The 16,113-nt window shown below is 37.0% G+C and overlaps 1 protein-coding gene across 1 annotated transcript; it reads left to right on the top strand.

Annotated features, from left to right (window-relative positions):
• Nucleotides 1–14,403: 14,403 nt before the first annotated feature.
• Nucleotides 14,404–14,844, top strand: LOC137228967 (histone H3.3A-like; the record flags this gene model as incomplete). The annotated part of the gene is made up of 1 exon (XM_067746203.1): nucleotides 14,404–14,844. A coding segment is annotated over one exon (426 nt), but the record flags the coding sequence as incomplete, so codon positions are not given.
• Between the last annotated feature and the right edge of the window lie 1,269 nt (nucleotides 14,845–16,113).

Below are 16,113 nucleotides of genomic sequence, written 5' to 3' on the forward strand. Positions count from 1 at the left end.
TGCTCATGAATAACTCTGTTGTTTAAGCACCTCAGGCAGAGCCACAATTAGGCGACGCTGCTCACAAAGTTAAAGAAAAATAATAATACATTCAGCAAGCAGTCACCAAGATCATGACAGCACCATGGACTGATCTTCTCATCTGAACTGTTGTTCTGTCTGCTCTTATTTTCACTTGGTTTCAGCCTCATTTCTCCCAGAGTTGAAGTCTGATTATCCCCAATAATTGATGATGCTGAAAGAAGTCATCTCATCAAAATCCTGAGCAGCTGTGATTTTTACATTTGCTGACTCTTGTGCCTCCCATTATCCAGGCTACTGGTCAAACATTCCAAAATGGCTAGGCTATTTCCATCAAGTAGCCTCAGCAAATCTCTATTTGGAGGCAGCCTGCTTAGCCATTATCCCTTCACCTTTCCTACCTTCCCAGAGGGAAGTGGAAAAGTGATGCATGGCCCACACTTGTGGAGCAGTTGATGCTTCTTACTCCAACTCTGCACTCCAGATTACCCAAGGTCTCATCTTTATGATGTCCAGTGAGGCTCATGTCATGTTTGCTTGTCTAGAGACTGGAGTGGAGTGGACATAATATGGGATTGGTAGCCCGAAAATTTGCATTTGAGACTTAGCTCTATCGTTAGCTCGCCATATCACCTTTTAAAAAGCTGCAACATTTCTGCCTCTATTTCCTAACCTATAAAATGGGAGGACAGAATGTTAAAGTCATTATTCTTCATCTCTGTTGGGAAAATTAAGTAAGATTATAGACATAAAATGGCTTTTCAAATAATTTTTAAAAACCTGTGCAAACATTTGCACGAATAATTAAATTAGCACTGTGAATTTACCAGCTGTGTTTCTGAACCAGAAACCTAACCTCAGTAAATTACAAGGGTCAATTATGAAGGAAAAATCATACTCTCTTTTGTATTTCAGGATATCATTAGTTTTTGTTTGTTTGTTTTTTTTCCTCTTTTTCCTGTGGGAGACTTGCCAAGCCCAAACAGATGGTGTTTGTTAAAAAAGAAAAGGTAATTTAATAAAACCAACCCCATTTCATTTACAACCCATTTTCAAAGCACAAAGCATAACCGTTTTACTCTCAGCCAGTGGCATCAGATCACTGCTTCACCAAAAAGGTCAACTCAGAAGGACTTGTAGTTTCACAGTCTCTTCTCAAAAATAGTCTCTGACTGTAGTCAATAAGGCTCTTTTTAATACAGAAAATGTTAAACAATGGAAGATTTCCAATTGTATTCTAATGCTTAAAATGGAGTGGTTGACTTGACATCAAGGATTAAATATATTTCATATAGAAAGCCAAAACTTTAAAGAAATTCTGTTACAAAACTTCCCAAACCTCAAGTCCTCTCAATACTTTCTAATCAAGCAACAGTGTTCCTTTCACTTCTCTTTGGCATATTCTGCATCATCAAATGGGAAGAGGGGCACTCTTTTCTTGTTGAATGTCTGGGGTGCTCAGTCAGTGGTTGCATTGTCCCTCAGCCTAATATTTTGTTCCCAATAGAAATGATGACTTCCAGAATCTAACTAGGAAAACAATGCCCCAAAGAAGCAGTGAGTGCCGGACAAACTGTGTAGATGAGCATGTAAGGAGGAAATCATTGAAGCCAAGTGATTTAACAGGCACCATGCTGTCTGCAAACAAGCCTTCTAACTTTTCTTCCTCAAAGCAGGGTAACAAAGTACAAGATGTCCTGGATAGAGTCAACCACAATAGAGCACAACACTTAGGATACAGCATTTTTGTTGTTGCTATTGTTGCTTTTAATATAGGGGCTATTTCTTCTTTAGATCTTTTTAAAAACAGTATATTTTAGAGATGATCTGATTGATTACAACATGTGGAAACTGTAATTGTTACCTTTCCTAAGACTCGTTTCTCAAGAAAAAAGTGACTAAAACAGATTTGTGCAAAGACATTTGACTTGTGGCAGGCATGAGATTAGGTTCTGAAATCTTGCATGCCTGTGTATGTACATGCTTGTTTATGTGTGTGTGCGTCAATCTGTGTGTATATTTGTGCATACACATATCACATGTATATGAATTATATGTTTAATCCACACATATTACACGTGTGTATATTAAGTATACACATTAATATACGTAATTTTAATCACAGAAAGTCTTTCTTAAAACAGTAGTGTTTCACCATTACAGACTCAGTGTTGTCAATGCATAACTAGGATATATAATAGTCATAGCCAGTGTTCCCATGAACAGAGATAGATTTAAGGTAGAGGAGAAAAATAAAAGAAAAGCTATACCCTAAAATATATATTAATCCCAGAACCTCACTTAATGATTTGTAATTTGTATACTCCTTTGATGTCCTAGGGCCTCAATCTTTGAAGAAAAAAAAAAAAGTAAATTTGAATAAACCTTTTATAATTTGTTAAAGTGCAGGATGAGTAATGTTAGCATGACTTGAGGAAAACCAAACACTAGAAAGATATGTGGAGCTGTCAATAATTCATCAGGGCCAGCCTATTTTAGCACCTAATAATTTTTTCTGTGCTCCTTCTTTAGAAGAGAACAAATCAGAACACCAATGCAGTAAATTCTCACAGGGGAAACCATAATTCTATTGATGTGCTTTTTGTTTTCAATTCTGCAAAAGCAGATCGATAAAACTAATGCAGGTTCTCTCCTAAGATTTTTCTTCTACATTCATAGTTAGGAGACTTGCTAACACTAGTTTAACTGATTCAGCACTGGCAGGCATAATGGAGCAGGCTTTTGCAGACAAGTGGAATATAAGAGGTAAAAAAAAAAAAAGGAAAACAAAAAACAAAATACAATGCTAGCATGGGGCAGTTTCATTTATCTGTTAAGTATGTGAATTACTGAGTTAAGCTACCTAGGTTTGAATCCTAGTTTGACTTACTGGCTGTGTGACTTCAGCAAGAGAATAGACCATTCTGTACCTTATTTACTTCAAAGAGTAAATGAAGGATAATGAAAGGTAAGAGAATTAAATAAAATTATTCATGTAAAAACCTCAGAAGTTCTAGTAAATTCAAAAAATGTTAACTTATTCTACTAAGGTGTGACTCTAACACTCTTATTCTTTGAGCACGGATGCGCTTCCTAGATCATTCAAAAAAGGTCAGAAGAAATGATGTCATCTAAGAAACAAGCATCAATGCATTTGAATGTAGATCTGAACAGAGTTCAGGACAGAGGTAAAGAAGGAATCTATGAGGGAAGAGAAGGAGTTTAGAAAGGCTTTTAAGAAATCCTGTCTATCTCTCTTTTCATTTGCTACACTCCCAAGAGCTGAAGAAGAAAGAAGAAAATATAACACACGTGCTAACCAGGCTGAAGAGGCCTAAGGGGAATGTTGAAGGGGTCAGAGCTTTCAGTTGCTAACACTGTCTTCTAATGCTCATTTAAGTTAGACTTGCTTCCTTCAAAACAATTCTTATCTCTACTCTTAAACAGGAGCGCGCTCAGTCCTTTGCATCTACTTTATTGAAACTGTAAGCTCATTCCTATAAGTTCTTCCCATGCACTCTGGGTGAATGGCTCATCCCTCCTCTGAAAACACAGCAGTTAGGATGCTCCAGGGTACCAGCTCTGGGGCCCTCACTTAGTAACTATAGGGTCTTGAGCAAATAATCTCTTGTCTGTGCCTGAAACTTCACATCTTGGCCTATGTCCTCACCTGTAGAACAAGGTGACTATTACCTGCTTCCTACCATTGTGGGACAATTCAGAAAGATAATGCATGTAAAGTGTTTAGCTGAAACGCTGGAAAGTGAACAATGAATGGTAACTACTACTTTAATACTACTATTTTGTTTTTAACTTTATTTTGCATCATTATTGTTCATATGTCAGGATCTTGCTGGACAGCTGCTTTTTCTATGAAGTCTATACTGAAAAACCTTAAGCTTCAACAAATAGTCATTATTCTAAATTCCTAAAAACCTCATGCTCTATACTACACTTTCAAGCTTTTGAAAATTTTCAAGATAGTAAATTGTCATGTCATAGATATATTTGTGTATATTGCATTTGTTAGCTGGGTGTTTTCATTCTTATGTATTCTTATAAATATAAAATCTGCTTATATTGAAATAATCTATAACATATAAAGCAGTTTCATACTAAAGTATGAAATTTCTAATTAGGTATAGAGGGAATTAGGCTTATTTGTAGAGTCAAGATTGTAATTAGATAGAAGTACAAATGGTTTCATCAACATGGTTACACATAAAAATACCAACAGTGCATACTGTATGATTTCTAGGTATATAGCAAAGATCTCTTCACCTTCACATAAGATAGGCATGATTTAAAAACCAGTATGCTAAAAAAACTACATTTACATTGTTACGTTTTTCCCTGAAATTGATAATTTTGAGAGATGTGTAAAAGGGAGAAATAAAATTCCTTTAACTTTTGTTAATTAAAAAAATATTTCTTCATAACTTAGAATATTTTTTGCAGCATTCATATCCTAAGGTTATATTTAATACATCCAGCCAAAGCTTCCACTTAAGACTTGATAATAGCTCTCAGATGAGTGGTTCAGTGTACAACTGTGAATTCAATGACACTTGAAGAGGAAACTGATAGTGGGAAAAATTATTAATAATAAACATCACTTCTTTTAAGTTAATAGACTGTTTTTTAGAGAAAGTTTAGGGTTATAGAAAAATTGGACAGTTCAGGGTTCCCCAATACCCCCTGCCCTTACACACATACAGTTTCAGTTTCCCCTCTTACTGACACTTACTTGCATTAGAGTGATATATTTGTTACATTTGATGAGATAATATTGATACATTATTATTAAAGTCCATAGTTTACATTGGGACTATTTATGTATAATCTATGGGTTTTGACTTATATATAATGACATGTATCCACCATTATAGTATCATACAGAGTAATTTCACTGCTTTAAAAATCCCCTGTGCTTTTCATTTCTCCCTCCCTCTCCATAAACTCCTGGCAACTGCTGATCTTTTTACTGTCTCCATAGCTTTGCTTTTTCCAGAATACTGGAATACTATGTAGAATACTACATAGTTAGAATCATACAGTATGTAGTGTTTAAAAAAAAAACTCGCTTAGCAGTATGCATTTAAGGTCCCTGCATATCTTTCTGTGGCTTAATAGCTCATTTCTTTTATTGCTGAAGAATATTTCACTCTATGAAGGTGTCACAGTTTGTCCATTCACCTATTGAATGTTTCCAAATGTTGGCAATTATGAATAAAGCTGCTATAAACATTTGTCTGCAGATTTTTGTGTAGACCTAAGTTGTCAACTCCTGCGGGTAAATACCAAGAGGCTGTACTATCTTGAATTCTACTAGTAAAAAATAAGAGTGTCTGTTGTTCTGCATCTTGTCAGCATTTGTATTGTCAGTGTTTGGGATTTTACTCATTTTAATAAGTGTGTAGTGGCATCTCATTGTTGTTTTACTTTTCAATCCCCTGATGTGAAATTATGATGATCATCTTTTCATATTCTTATTTGTCACCTGTGTATCTTCTTTGATGAGGTATCTATTCAGATCTTTTGCTATTAAAAATACATTTTATCATCACTTTTTTATGGTAGACTTTATTTTATAGAAAAGTTTTAGATTCAAAAAAGAATGGAAAAGATAGTACAGAGAGTTCCTATATTCCCTAAACACAGTTTTTTCTATTTTTAACATCTTGCATTAGTAACAAACATAACTTTTAATAATTAATCATCAGAAAATATGAGTTGAGGGGCTTCCCTGGTGGCGCAGTGGTTGAGAGTCCGCCTGCCGATGCAGGGGACACGGGTTCGTGCCCCGGTCCGGGAAGATCCCACATGCCGCGGAGCGGCTGGGCCCGTGAGCCATGGCCGCTGAGCCTGCGCGTCCGGAGCCTGTGCTCCGCAACGGGAGAGGCCACAACAGTGAGAGGCCCACGTACCGAAAAAAAAAAAAAAAAAAAAAAAAGAGTTGAAACAAGATCCAAACACTATTAGTTTCTTGAGGACAATAAGGAACCCAAGCATCTGCCATCTAGTGATCCTAAACGCTGTTGTTTAAAGACACTCAGACATTTTGCATTCATTGCCCATCTAACATCAATAGCAATAATCACGTCTTAGTTTTAGCTCTTACCAGTTTTCAAATGCCTTTACATGTTTCTACGAAGGAATTTATGATTGGGTAAGAGAGTCAACAAAAGAAGCAGATCAAGCCCTGTCAATTCTTTTCTGCCTTTTCTTTTCAGCCTCGCGTTTTAGATAGGACAATCTTATGATGTGTTACCTTTATTTATCAAATGAAAAAAGAAAGGTCCCAAGAGCTATAATCAAGTCTTCACAGTTCCTTGCCAACACTCTTCATCTACACAGTTCACAAAAAGATTCACTTTCCATAATCTGATCAAGAAGATTGAATAAAAACATAAGGTCTATCTCTCCATATTGTTTATAATCTTTCTTTGTTCATTGCTTGTGTTTAGTCCACAGATTTTTCTCTGATAGTCCTAAACAAGGTCAGAATTACGCACAGGACCATCACCGTTTTTTGTAAATGTACAAGATTTTGCTTTATATTTACAATTGCTTCTTATATAAAATAAAAAACTATGTTTCGGGGCTTCCCTGGTGGCGCAGTGGTTGAGAGTCCGCCTGCCGATGCAGGGGACGCGGGTTCGTGCCCCGGTCCGGGAGGATCCCACATGCCGCGGAGCGGCTGGGCCCGTGAGCCATGGCCGCTGAGCCTGCGCGTCCGGAGCCTGTGCTCCGCGATGGGACAGGCCACAACAGTGAGAGGCCCGCGTACCGCAAAAAAAACAAAAAAAAAACAAAAAAAACTATGTTTCATCATGTTAAACTTTCAACCTGAGTACCATATCTATGTCAAAACCAATATACAAGAAAGGTAATTTTTGTTGTCAATAATATTAAAATTATAATGTTGACTCTCAGCTCAGTACTACAATTAACAAAAGTTTTGCCCAACTTACTTATTTTTTTCTGAATAACATCAGACTTCAAACCCTAAGACAGTTTCTTTTCCTATCTTTTTAATTTATTTCAATAGTTGGTATCAAACTATCTCATTACTGAGCAAAATCTTCCTGACACCTTGAATTTTCACATCGGTTTCACATTTGTCATAAAAGGTGTTTTTTGGTAAGTAAGGTATTTGGCTTAAATTTCTCATATATGATAGATAATATCTCAGCAAGATGTGAATGCATTTTAAATCATCCCTGGAGGTGTAGAACCACTGTGTCCATTACAACATTCAAGGCATTTATTTAGAATGTTTTATCTTATGTCTCAGGTTAGGAATTTAAAATTGTCCCTTGAATTTGTATTTGTAGCTCAACTTAGGAATTTTCTATCTAACATCAATTTCTTTGGCATTTAGTTGTTGATTGTCCATGATGTATAGGTATGCGCTCTCCCAAGAACAATTCTAAATATTTTTTATATTGTGTATAATAATTTTATTATTTTTATATCTGAGGGTGACTTGTAAATGATGTAGGCATTTTAAATATATTCAAGTAGTAAACAACCAAACAACCAAGTTCTGCTGCTTTACAAAATCACTTATTTCCTACATAAGATGTGTTTTCAGTAATAAGTCACACATTTTTCAAAATAAATCAGACACTGGGGGCTTCCCTGGTGGCGCAGTGGTTAAAAGTCCGCCTGCCGATGCAGGGGATGCAGGTTCGTGCCCCAGTCCGGGAGGATCCCACATGCCGCGGAGCGGCTGGGCCCGTGAGCCATGGTCGCTGAGCCTGCGCGTCCGGAGACTGTGCTCCGCAACGGGAGAGGCCACAGCAGTGAGAGGCCCGCGTACCGCAAAAAAAAAAAAAAAATCAGACACTGGAAGATTAAAATACTATTACTTAAATTTGCTGCAGAGTCACTGTCTGCTCACTACCTGAAGATCTCTTTCTTAATAAATTTAAATGGGACACATCTATTGCTGAAGCTCTTATTCTAGACTTATTTTAGCATCAGTGTTCCTTGCATATAAAATAAATAAATTCACTTCATTGCCTATAGGATTTTATTCTATTACATTCAGTACCTAGGCTTTCATGGATAAAAAATGTGCTGAAATTATTATTCATATTATTTGCTAAACACAGAGAATGAAAAAAAATGTGCTTTTTGGGAGAATAAATAAAATAATTATGCTATTTTCTATGTTTAAGATGAAAATACAAATATCCTACTAAAAGATAAACATAACAGAAATGATAAAAATTAAAAATAATATTAGCTGGTTTAATTTAAGGTTCTAAAAATGCAAACACATATCATCAATCATCAAGAGCTTACTAATGCTCAGAGAAGCTCTGATTATTATGCAGGATCTATATAAAGAAGATACTGTTCCTGGTGATTTAAATTAGTTATTCCACTATAAACTCAGCCTTGAAGGTCCTGGGTCTGAGTCCTGGATTTCTTTTTGCCCCTAGACCCACAGGTCCTTCTACATCTCTGTTTCCCTTTCCTACTCCAAATATATAAATTCCTGCCCTCATTACTGGTTTTTACTCAAGCCCTTCTTTGGAGGTTAAAACCTTGCTAGTGTTTAGAGACCTAGACATTTGCCTGCCCCTTGCCAGCTTCCAGTTCTTAAAGTCTCAACCAACTTCTCCAAACTTTGTAGGTACCTTTGTCCCCATCTTCTCTCTTTCTGATTTCAGAGCATTTGCATCAACTAGAAATTTCCATTCTTAGGTCCCGTGCATCAAGTCTGATTCTCTCGGATGTTAACACTATCTTCAATCAAACATGATTTGGAGACCCAGATTTTCTCTAAAATGTGGTATACGATGTGTGCAAAGTGTGAAGAAAACTGGATTATCCCTACAGACATAGGGATTCCTATGTCTTAGTCCATATTCCAGAAAGAATAAAGAATACGGCATTGAAGGCAGAAGATAATGTAAACAGTGCCGAAGCAGACGCTTCTAAGTCATGTCATGATCTTCACAATTTGGGGGTCAGTTGGAAAACCCTTGAAAAGCAACATTATTCAAAACTGGAGGCACCAGCAAGCCTCAAGCACTATGTAAACTCTAGCAGTTCTAAAGGGTTTTGATTATGCAGGCAAATTTATTTTAAAAGGATAGAAAAAAATTAAGAGGTTTTCTCAGTTCATTATACATGGCCATCAAGAGAATAGTCCAGGAGTCAAAAGAGCTATACATGAAATAATGGCAAGTAACACAAAGCAATATACGATTTAGTACTTAATTTATTAAAACTTTAAATACAGTAGAGTTGGAAGAAGTCAGGCAAGAAGGGACTGATACTTGATCCTGAAAAAGAATTAGGAAGAGAACGGAGATGGTATTCATAAAACAATGGATTCATCTGACCAGATGTATTGTAGCAGGAATCAGTGCCTACGTCTTAAGGCAGAGGAAACAGATATAAATATTTCAGCATAGGGCTGGGGATTAGTAGTAAATTCAGTTAACCCAGGGAAAGTAAGGCCAAATTCTGGACTACCTTGAAGGCCAGAAAAAGAAGATGAGAATAGATTTGGTCAAAGTGAAAACATTGGTAGATTTGGAGCAAAGGATTTGCATATTATTACATCTACTTTATTTACTCTTTTTTTTCTCTGTTAAACTAATATTGATGAGTGTAGTCTAAGTCAATCAAATTCATATTAGATTGTAGTTGACTATACCATAGAGTTCTTTGAGACTAGTATAGGAGGAAGTTTGGAAGGGATTATCAGACAGATGGAGAATAAGTCCTACGCCTGACTCACTGCTTTGATCTGGTTTATATATTGTGATTCTGTGTCACATTTCTTTCGAAACACAGCTTTAGTAGGTTAGAATATTATAAACCACAGTTATAGGTAGTAAAATAATAAAAATCTAGATATGGAAAGGAACTTTTAAAGCTAAGAATATTTCAAGTTAATGGCTACCTGCCTCAAAACTGCCTGGAATAAATTTGGAGGTCAATAAATCTTTTTGCATTATTACTGAAGACAGATCCAAAACCCCCTGGACCAAAGATGGTTTGCCTCAAAGCTCACAGTACTTTATAATAGAGGGGAAACTAGCCTCTGGGTCTCCTGTCTTTGGAGATTCCCATTATTTTTCTTAACTCTGACTCTGCATTTTTAATCTCGTATCATGTTGCAGTTTCATTGCTTGGGATAAAAAATATAAAAAATTTTTAATATGTTTATAAAAATATAAAATTTTATTAAATTCATTAGCTAATCTCAGAACAAGAGATAAAAAAACAAACCTGAAATCAAATATTTGACTATATTAGTCATAATCTCAGAACTAATCTTTTTCAGTAACAGATATATTTATGCTGTACTAAATTTTTATGGTTATTTTTCCTTGTTCAAAACTGATTTATTGCCAACTCTATTACTTTTATCCAATCACACTTTAGAAGAACATCATCAACATTTGTATGTCTCATTAGCAGAACTGTCTTAATCCACCATAAAAGTGAATTATTTCTCCCAATTTATTCTAAATTCAATAGCATCACGTTTTTTAAAATGCATTGTCTATTACAGGCTTTGGCTATTGTCAAACTGATTCCCTCACATCTATATCTCTACTTAGCGTGTTGGGTAAGACTTTTTAGTACTTTACAAAGAAAATTACTTAAATCATCCAACTACCATAATTTATGGGGTATAGTCTATGTACAAAGCACTGGGCCAAATGCTGCAGGGGAAATAGCAAAAAAGGTACTTTTGCTGTGCCTTTGGAAAGAGTATCTTAGAATGTGAGGTAAAGATATTCCAAAGAGGAAAAGTTTTGGAACACTTACAATGCAACCTATAAATGAGGGCAAATCAAATGCAAAATTAAAATAGTGCGGGATATAGAAGGGTCACAGTATATAGGCGAGTTCACATACTATTGCACTCTTATCTGGCCTAATTCCACCAGCCTCAAACTCTTCTATTAGCGTAAGAGTTGTCTGTTTTATTAGATACTGTTGCGTGTTACATGTTGTACCGTGCCGTAAGCCCTCTGGACTACTGCTTCTACATTACTTGACAATCTTGACTTTAGCCTGGAAAATTTATCCCCTGATTTGTCCTCCTCAATCTAGCAAGCGTTCTTTCCATTGTCATTGTTTTGTTGCAAGTCCCAAATTGTTGATGGTATCAGAAGCAGATCCAGCATACTCACTAACCACTATCTTAGTCAAAGAGGAAAATCTTACAACTCAAATGAGTATCAAATTGGGCTGAAATTCTCTGACACCACAGACTGAAAGAGCAGAACATGACCTCTTGCAAAACATTTGTTTTGAAATTCACTGGCATTTAATGTCAATGATAGGTTGGATCAGAAGAGTAAAAATACTGCCTCCAGAAAGTCATCATTAAAATATTCTTGTTTTGCTTATGTAAGATATGCCTTTTACACTAATATATGATCATATTACCATGACTCTCAAATACTTATTCCATCTAGGATTAACTTATTATTAGAGGGAATGAGGCCTTAAAGATATGTAATACAGGCAAACGTTATTTCTAACGTGATATGAGGCAGTTCCTACAGGAATCTGTGGGAGTAGGAACCGAACATGTAGGGCAACTTCAACATACAGGTAAGGCAGATGACAGTCCCAGGTCAGACAGAATCCAGCCATGGAAATTGGGACACCAAGGAAGAAAGGAAGGGAGAAAAGAAAGTTATCACCATGAAGCAGAAGTGTGACATTAGAAGGGTATGACCCAAAGAAAAAATTTATCTTTCTTATCAATTCTGCCTTGGGTGATGGATGATAATTTTGGTTAATGCTGAACTGGAAACAAGGGGAAAAAAAAGAAGGAAAGCAAAAAAGAAAAACCAATATTCTTAGTCTTTTCTAGTCTAGGTAATACTGATTACTTAGATGAATCTGCCCAATGACTATTTATAACTTCACAAAACTTTATGGTCCTCCACTCTTGGAACGTCAGCTTCCTCCTGTAACTTGTTGTGACCCTGAGCTAAACTTCTAGGCCTGTCTTTGATGCTGAACTTCTTTTTAAGTGCCCAAACACTGGCCTTTCAAAAGCATCACACGAAACGTTGACTTCATTATCTTCTCAATATTGGTTTCTCTTACCATCCTAAGCTAATTCCATGAATGACACCAACAATCAATCCTAAGACTCTACTTGGCAGATAATTGTGTCTGATTAGCCTTTAATGATGATATTTTAAGAAGTTTTGAGACCTTACTTCCCATTTATAATTTACAGCAAGAGGTACTAATTTTCTATTTATGGGACTAATACAAGATTTTTGAAATAAGTTTATACAACTGAAAAGCTGGGTTGCCTTAAAGAAAGTATCAAAGCAAACAGTCCATGGACTATGTATATAAGTTCAAGTTGTAAAATTGATTCACAAATGATTTATTTCAAAACTCTGTCACAAGTCTTAGAATACCCTCTATATGCTGGTAGTTGCCATCTTTTCATTTTCAATAATTACTGTCCCTACTTCCACGTGAATCTTATGTAACAGCCATTGTTATAATACATTGCACACGGGTGTACTGCACCCCCTCCCCCTGGCTTTTCCCAATGTCAGTTACTTTGCTTGGAATTAACCCCTCCAGTCATGGGTGGAGGGATCATCTCCATCCCCATTTATGTGCCTGACAAATGTCTCCTGGTGTTTTTTAAAACTCATCAAAACACATCTCACTACAATGATGTTTTAGATTTCTACATTTATCCTTCAAAGTTCTTAACCTTCAAACACGTTTCAGTCCTTTTCGTATCTCTAGGCACTTGCCACAAAGCCTGAATCAAGATAGGAACCTAAAAAAATGTTTTGAATGAATAATTATTTCTTAGATATTAAAAATTAATGTTTAATACATTAGAGCGATAAATAAACCTTGTCTTTTGGCTCTGGGTAGCAGTCCCACCAAAGATTTCTGCTGGCCACGTTTGCCTCTCAAACTCTAAACAGAAGCATATACAAATCCTGAGTACTGACAGTCTCTAGATGTTGCTTCCAGAAGCCAACAGCTCATCTTTATGGCCTATTCTCAACTCTAACTGCTTTCCATTACATATTCTCTCCTTTTTTTTTTTTTTTTTACATTTAACCAGAAGTATATTTATTTAGTCCTCCGAAATGTGTTGTTTTTTTTTTAACATCTTTATCAGAGTCTAATTGCTTTACAATGGTGTGTTAGTCTCTGCTTTATAACAAAGTGAATCAGCTATACATATACATATACCCCCATATCTCCTCCCTCTTGCATCTCTCTCCCACCCTCCCTCTCCTTTTAAAGAGTCTCTTTAATTTAAAAGTCAAGCATATCAAGTCTTCAGTCCTGCTTCACAGGATGCAGGGGACATTATTCCAAGGCCTGAGGCTTAATAAAGGTAGATGAGCAAATGTCCCTTCTCCCTCAATGTACTGTATCAATGATTTCTAAGGATAATTTAGTCTAACACTCCACGAGAGGTTAGAGTATTTGCCAATAATTCTGTTTCCTAAAAGAAAATTGTAAGTTTAGAGCACAGCATTGCATCAATTACTATAATTAGTCTTTGATATTAAAAAAATAGACAATTTTAGCCTGAATATGACTTTGAGTAGCCTCCTGGTATCTGTAATCTTTCCCCCAAAATCCTTTACATTATATGTCAAAAAGAGAAGAAAGACCCTTAACAAAAGATGGATCAGATTACATTTGGGTTTTTGGTTTTTTGTGGGTTTTTTTGTTTTTTTTTTTTGTTTGCTGTTTCAGAAGAAGTCATTCAACCCATTCTGTTCAACCCATTCTGGATATAGGTGTGAGGGATGATGACTTCCCCAGGACAGAATCAGAATGCCAATGTCCTATCCCTATTTATTCCTTTGTAAGTTGTGGACAGCCAAATCACTGGGTTTCAAATGACAGAGCTCTCACAGGTTTCAAGAAAGAGGAAGACAGTTTTTCTAATCATTTAAGTACCATTTAGTCTGATTTGTAATCTATGGAGACTGCCAGAGAAGGCAAAGGGTTCTTGTGGAGTAATATAGAGGGGCTGCAAGTTCTGAAAGTAGTGGAGAAGACGACTAGGATCTCAAGTCAGGAGAGTTGATTGAGAAGGGGTTTGCTACTCAGAAGTGCTAGATAACTGATCTTAAAGACCCTGCCACTGTTGCCATTTAAATGCCTGGAAATATTGGATCTGAGTTTGTGACAGCTGACCAGCCTGCCTTCTCAGCACTTGCGTCAAGAGACCTCATGAAAGAAAAAGGTGTGCTGAGGGATAGACTCGGTGTCAGCCATCTTTCAACTGTGTTCGCTGCCGCCGCGGTGCCGCTGTCGCTCTCTGTCACCAGCGCCGCCTCTAGCTCGCTGAGCTCCACCTGAAAGAGACGGGGGGGTAAGTAAGGAGGTCTCTATACCAGGGCTCCTACAAAGCAGACTGCCCGCAAATCGACCGGTGGTAAAGCACCGAGGAAGCAACTGGCTACAAAAGCCGCTCGCAAGAGTGCGCCCTCTACTGGAGGGGTGAAGAAACCTCATCGTTACAGGCCTGGTACTGTGGCACTCCTTGAAATTAGACGTTATCAGAAGTCCACGGAACTTCTGATCGGCAAACTTCCCTTCCAGCGTCTGGTGCGGGAAATTGCTCAGGACTTCAAAACAGATCTGCGCTTCCAGACTGCAGCTATTGGTGCTTTGCAGGAGGCAAGTGAGGCCTATCTGGTTGACCTTTTTGAAGACACCAACCTGTGTGCTATCCATACCAAACGTGTAACAATTATGCCAAAAGACATACAGCTAGCACGCCGCATACGTGGAGAACGTGCTTAAGAATCCACTACGACGGGAAACTTCATTCTTTAAAAAAATTTATCTTCCTATTATTGGTAGTTCTGAACGTTAGATTTCCCCCGCCCCCCGTGGGGTCAAAAGGTACCTAAGTATATGATTGCAGGTGGAAAAATAGGGGACAGAAATCAGGTATTGGCAGTTTTTCCATTTTCATTTGTGTGCGAATTTTTAATATAAATGCGGGGACATAAAGCATTAATGCAAGTCAAAATGTTTCAGTGAACAAGTTTCAGCAGTTCAACTTTATAACAATTATAAACAAACCTGTTAAATTTTTCTGGACAATGCCAGCATTTAGATTTTTTTTAAAAAAACAAGTAAATTTCTTATTGACTGCAAAAAAAAGAAAAAAAATATTGCACAGTTTGAACCCAAAGTCTCAGACAATCTACCATTACGTTACTGTGATAAGTAGAATAACCACCCCTTCAAAAAAAAAAGAATAAAAAGCTGTTCAAACATTAATCCCCAGAACCTGTGAATAAGTTATGATCCATGAGAATAGGGGAATTAAGGTTCAGAAACAATTAAAGTTCCTCATCAACTGACTTTAAAATAGGGAGACTATCCTGAGTTAGTCAGGTGGGCCCAAAGCAATCACAAGAGTCCTTAAAAGTAGATAAGACGATTAAAAGAAAGAGCCAGAGAGATGGCAGTGTTAGAAGGATCCTGGCCAATATTGCTGGTTTTTGAAGACAGAGAAAGGGAATCATCAGGCAAGTAGAGCAGGCAGCCTCTAGAAGCTGGAAAAGGCAAGGAAATAAATTCTTCCCTAGAGCCTCCAGAAAGGAAAGCAACCCACCAACATTCTGATCTTTGCCTAGTGAGATCTGTGTTAGGCTTCTAATCTACAGAACAGTAAAATAATACATTTGTCTTATTTAAGCCACTACATTTGTAGTCAATTATTATAGCAGCAATAGAAAATGAATACAATTACAAATGCCAGGAATTTTTCCTTTGCCACCATGACTACTTCATGTGGAGTCTCCTTCCCAGTTCCACACTGGATGACTAGAAGACCAAGGGAAGCCCCTGGTCACTTGGCAGAATGGTATACAGAAGATCGCATTCTTGTACTTGGATCTGAAACTGAACTCACTACATGATCACAGGAGAGTGATAATGAGAAAAGGACACCTCTGATTTTATGATGCAAATCTGTTCTCTGTCTCTGCACAACCCACCACAAATCACCTATATCTGCAACCATCCCACCCTTCTCTGCATCATAACTGGGGATTTATTACCTCTCCACCTGTC

This window comes from Pseudorca crassidens, chromosome 1 (assembly GCF_039906515.1).
Source record: "Pseudorca crassidens isolate mPseCra1 chromosome 1, mPseCra1.hap1, whole genome shotgun sequence".
Classification (NCBI taxonomy): Eukaryota; Metazoa; Chordata; class Mammalia; order Artiodactyla; family Delphinidae; genus Pseudorca; species Pseudorca crassidens.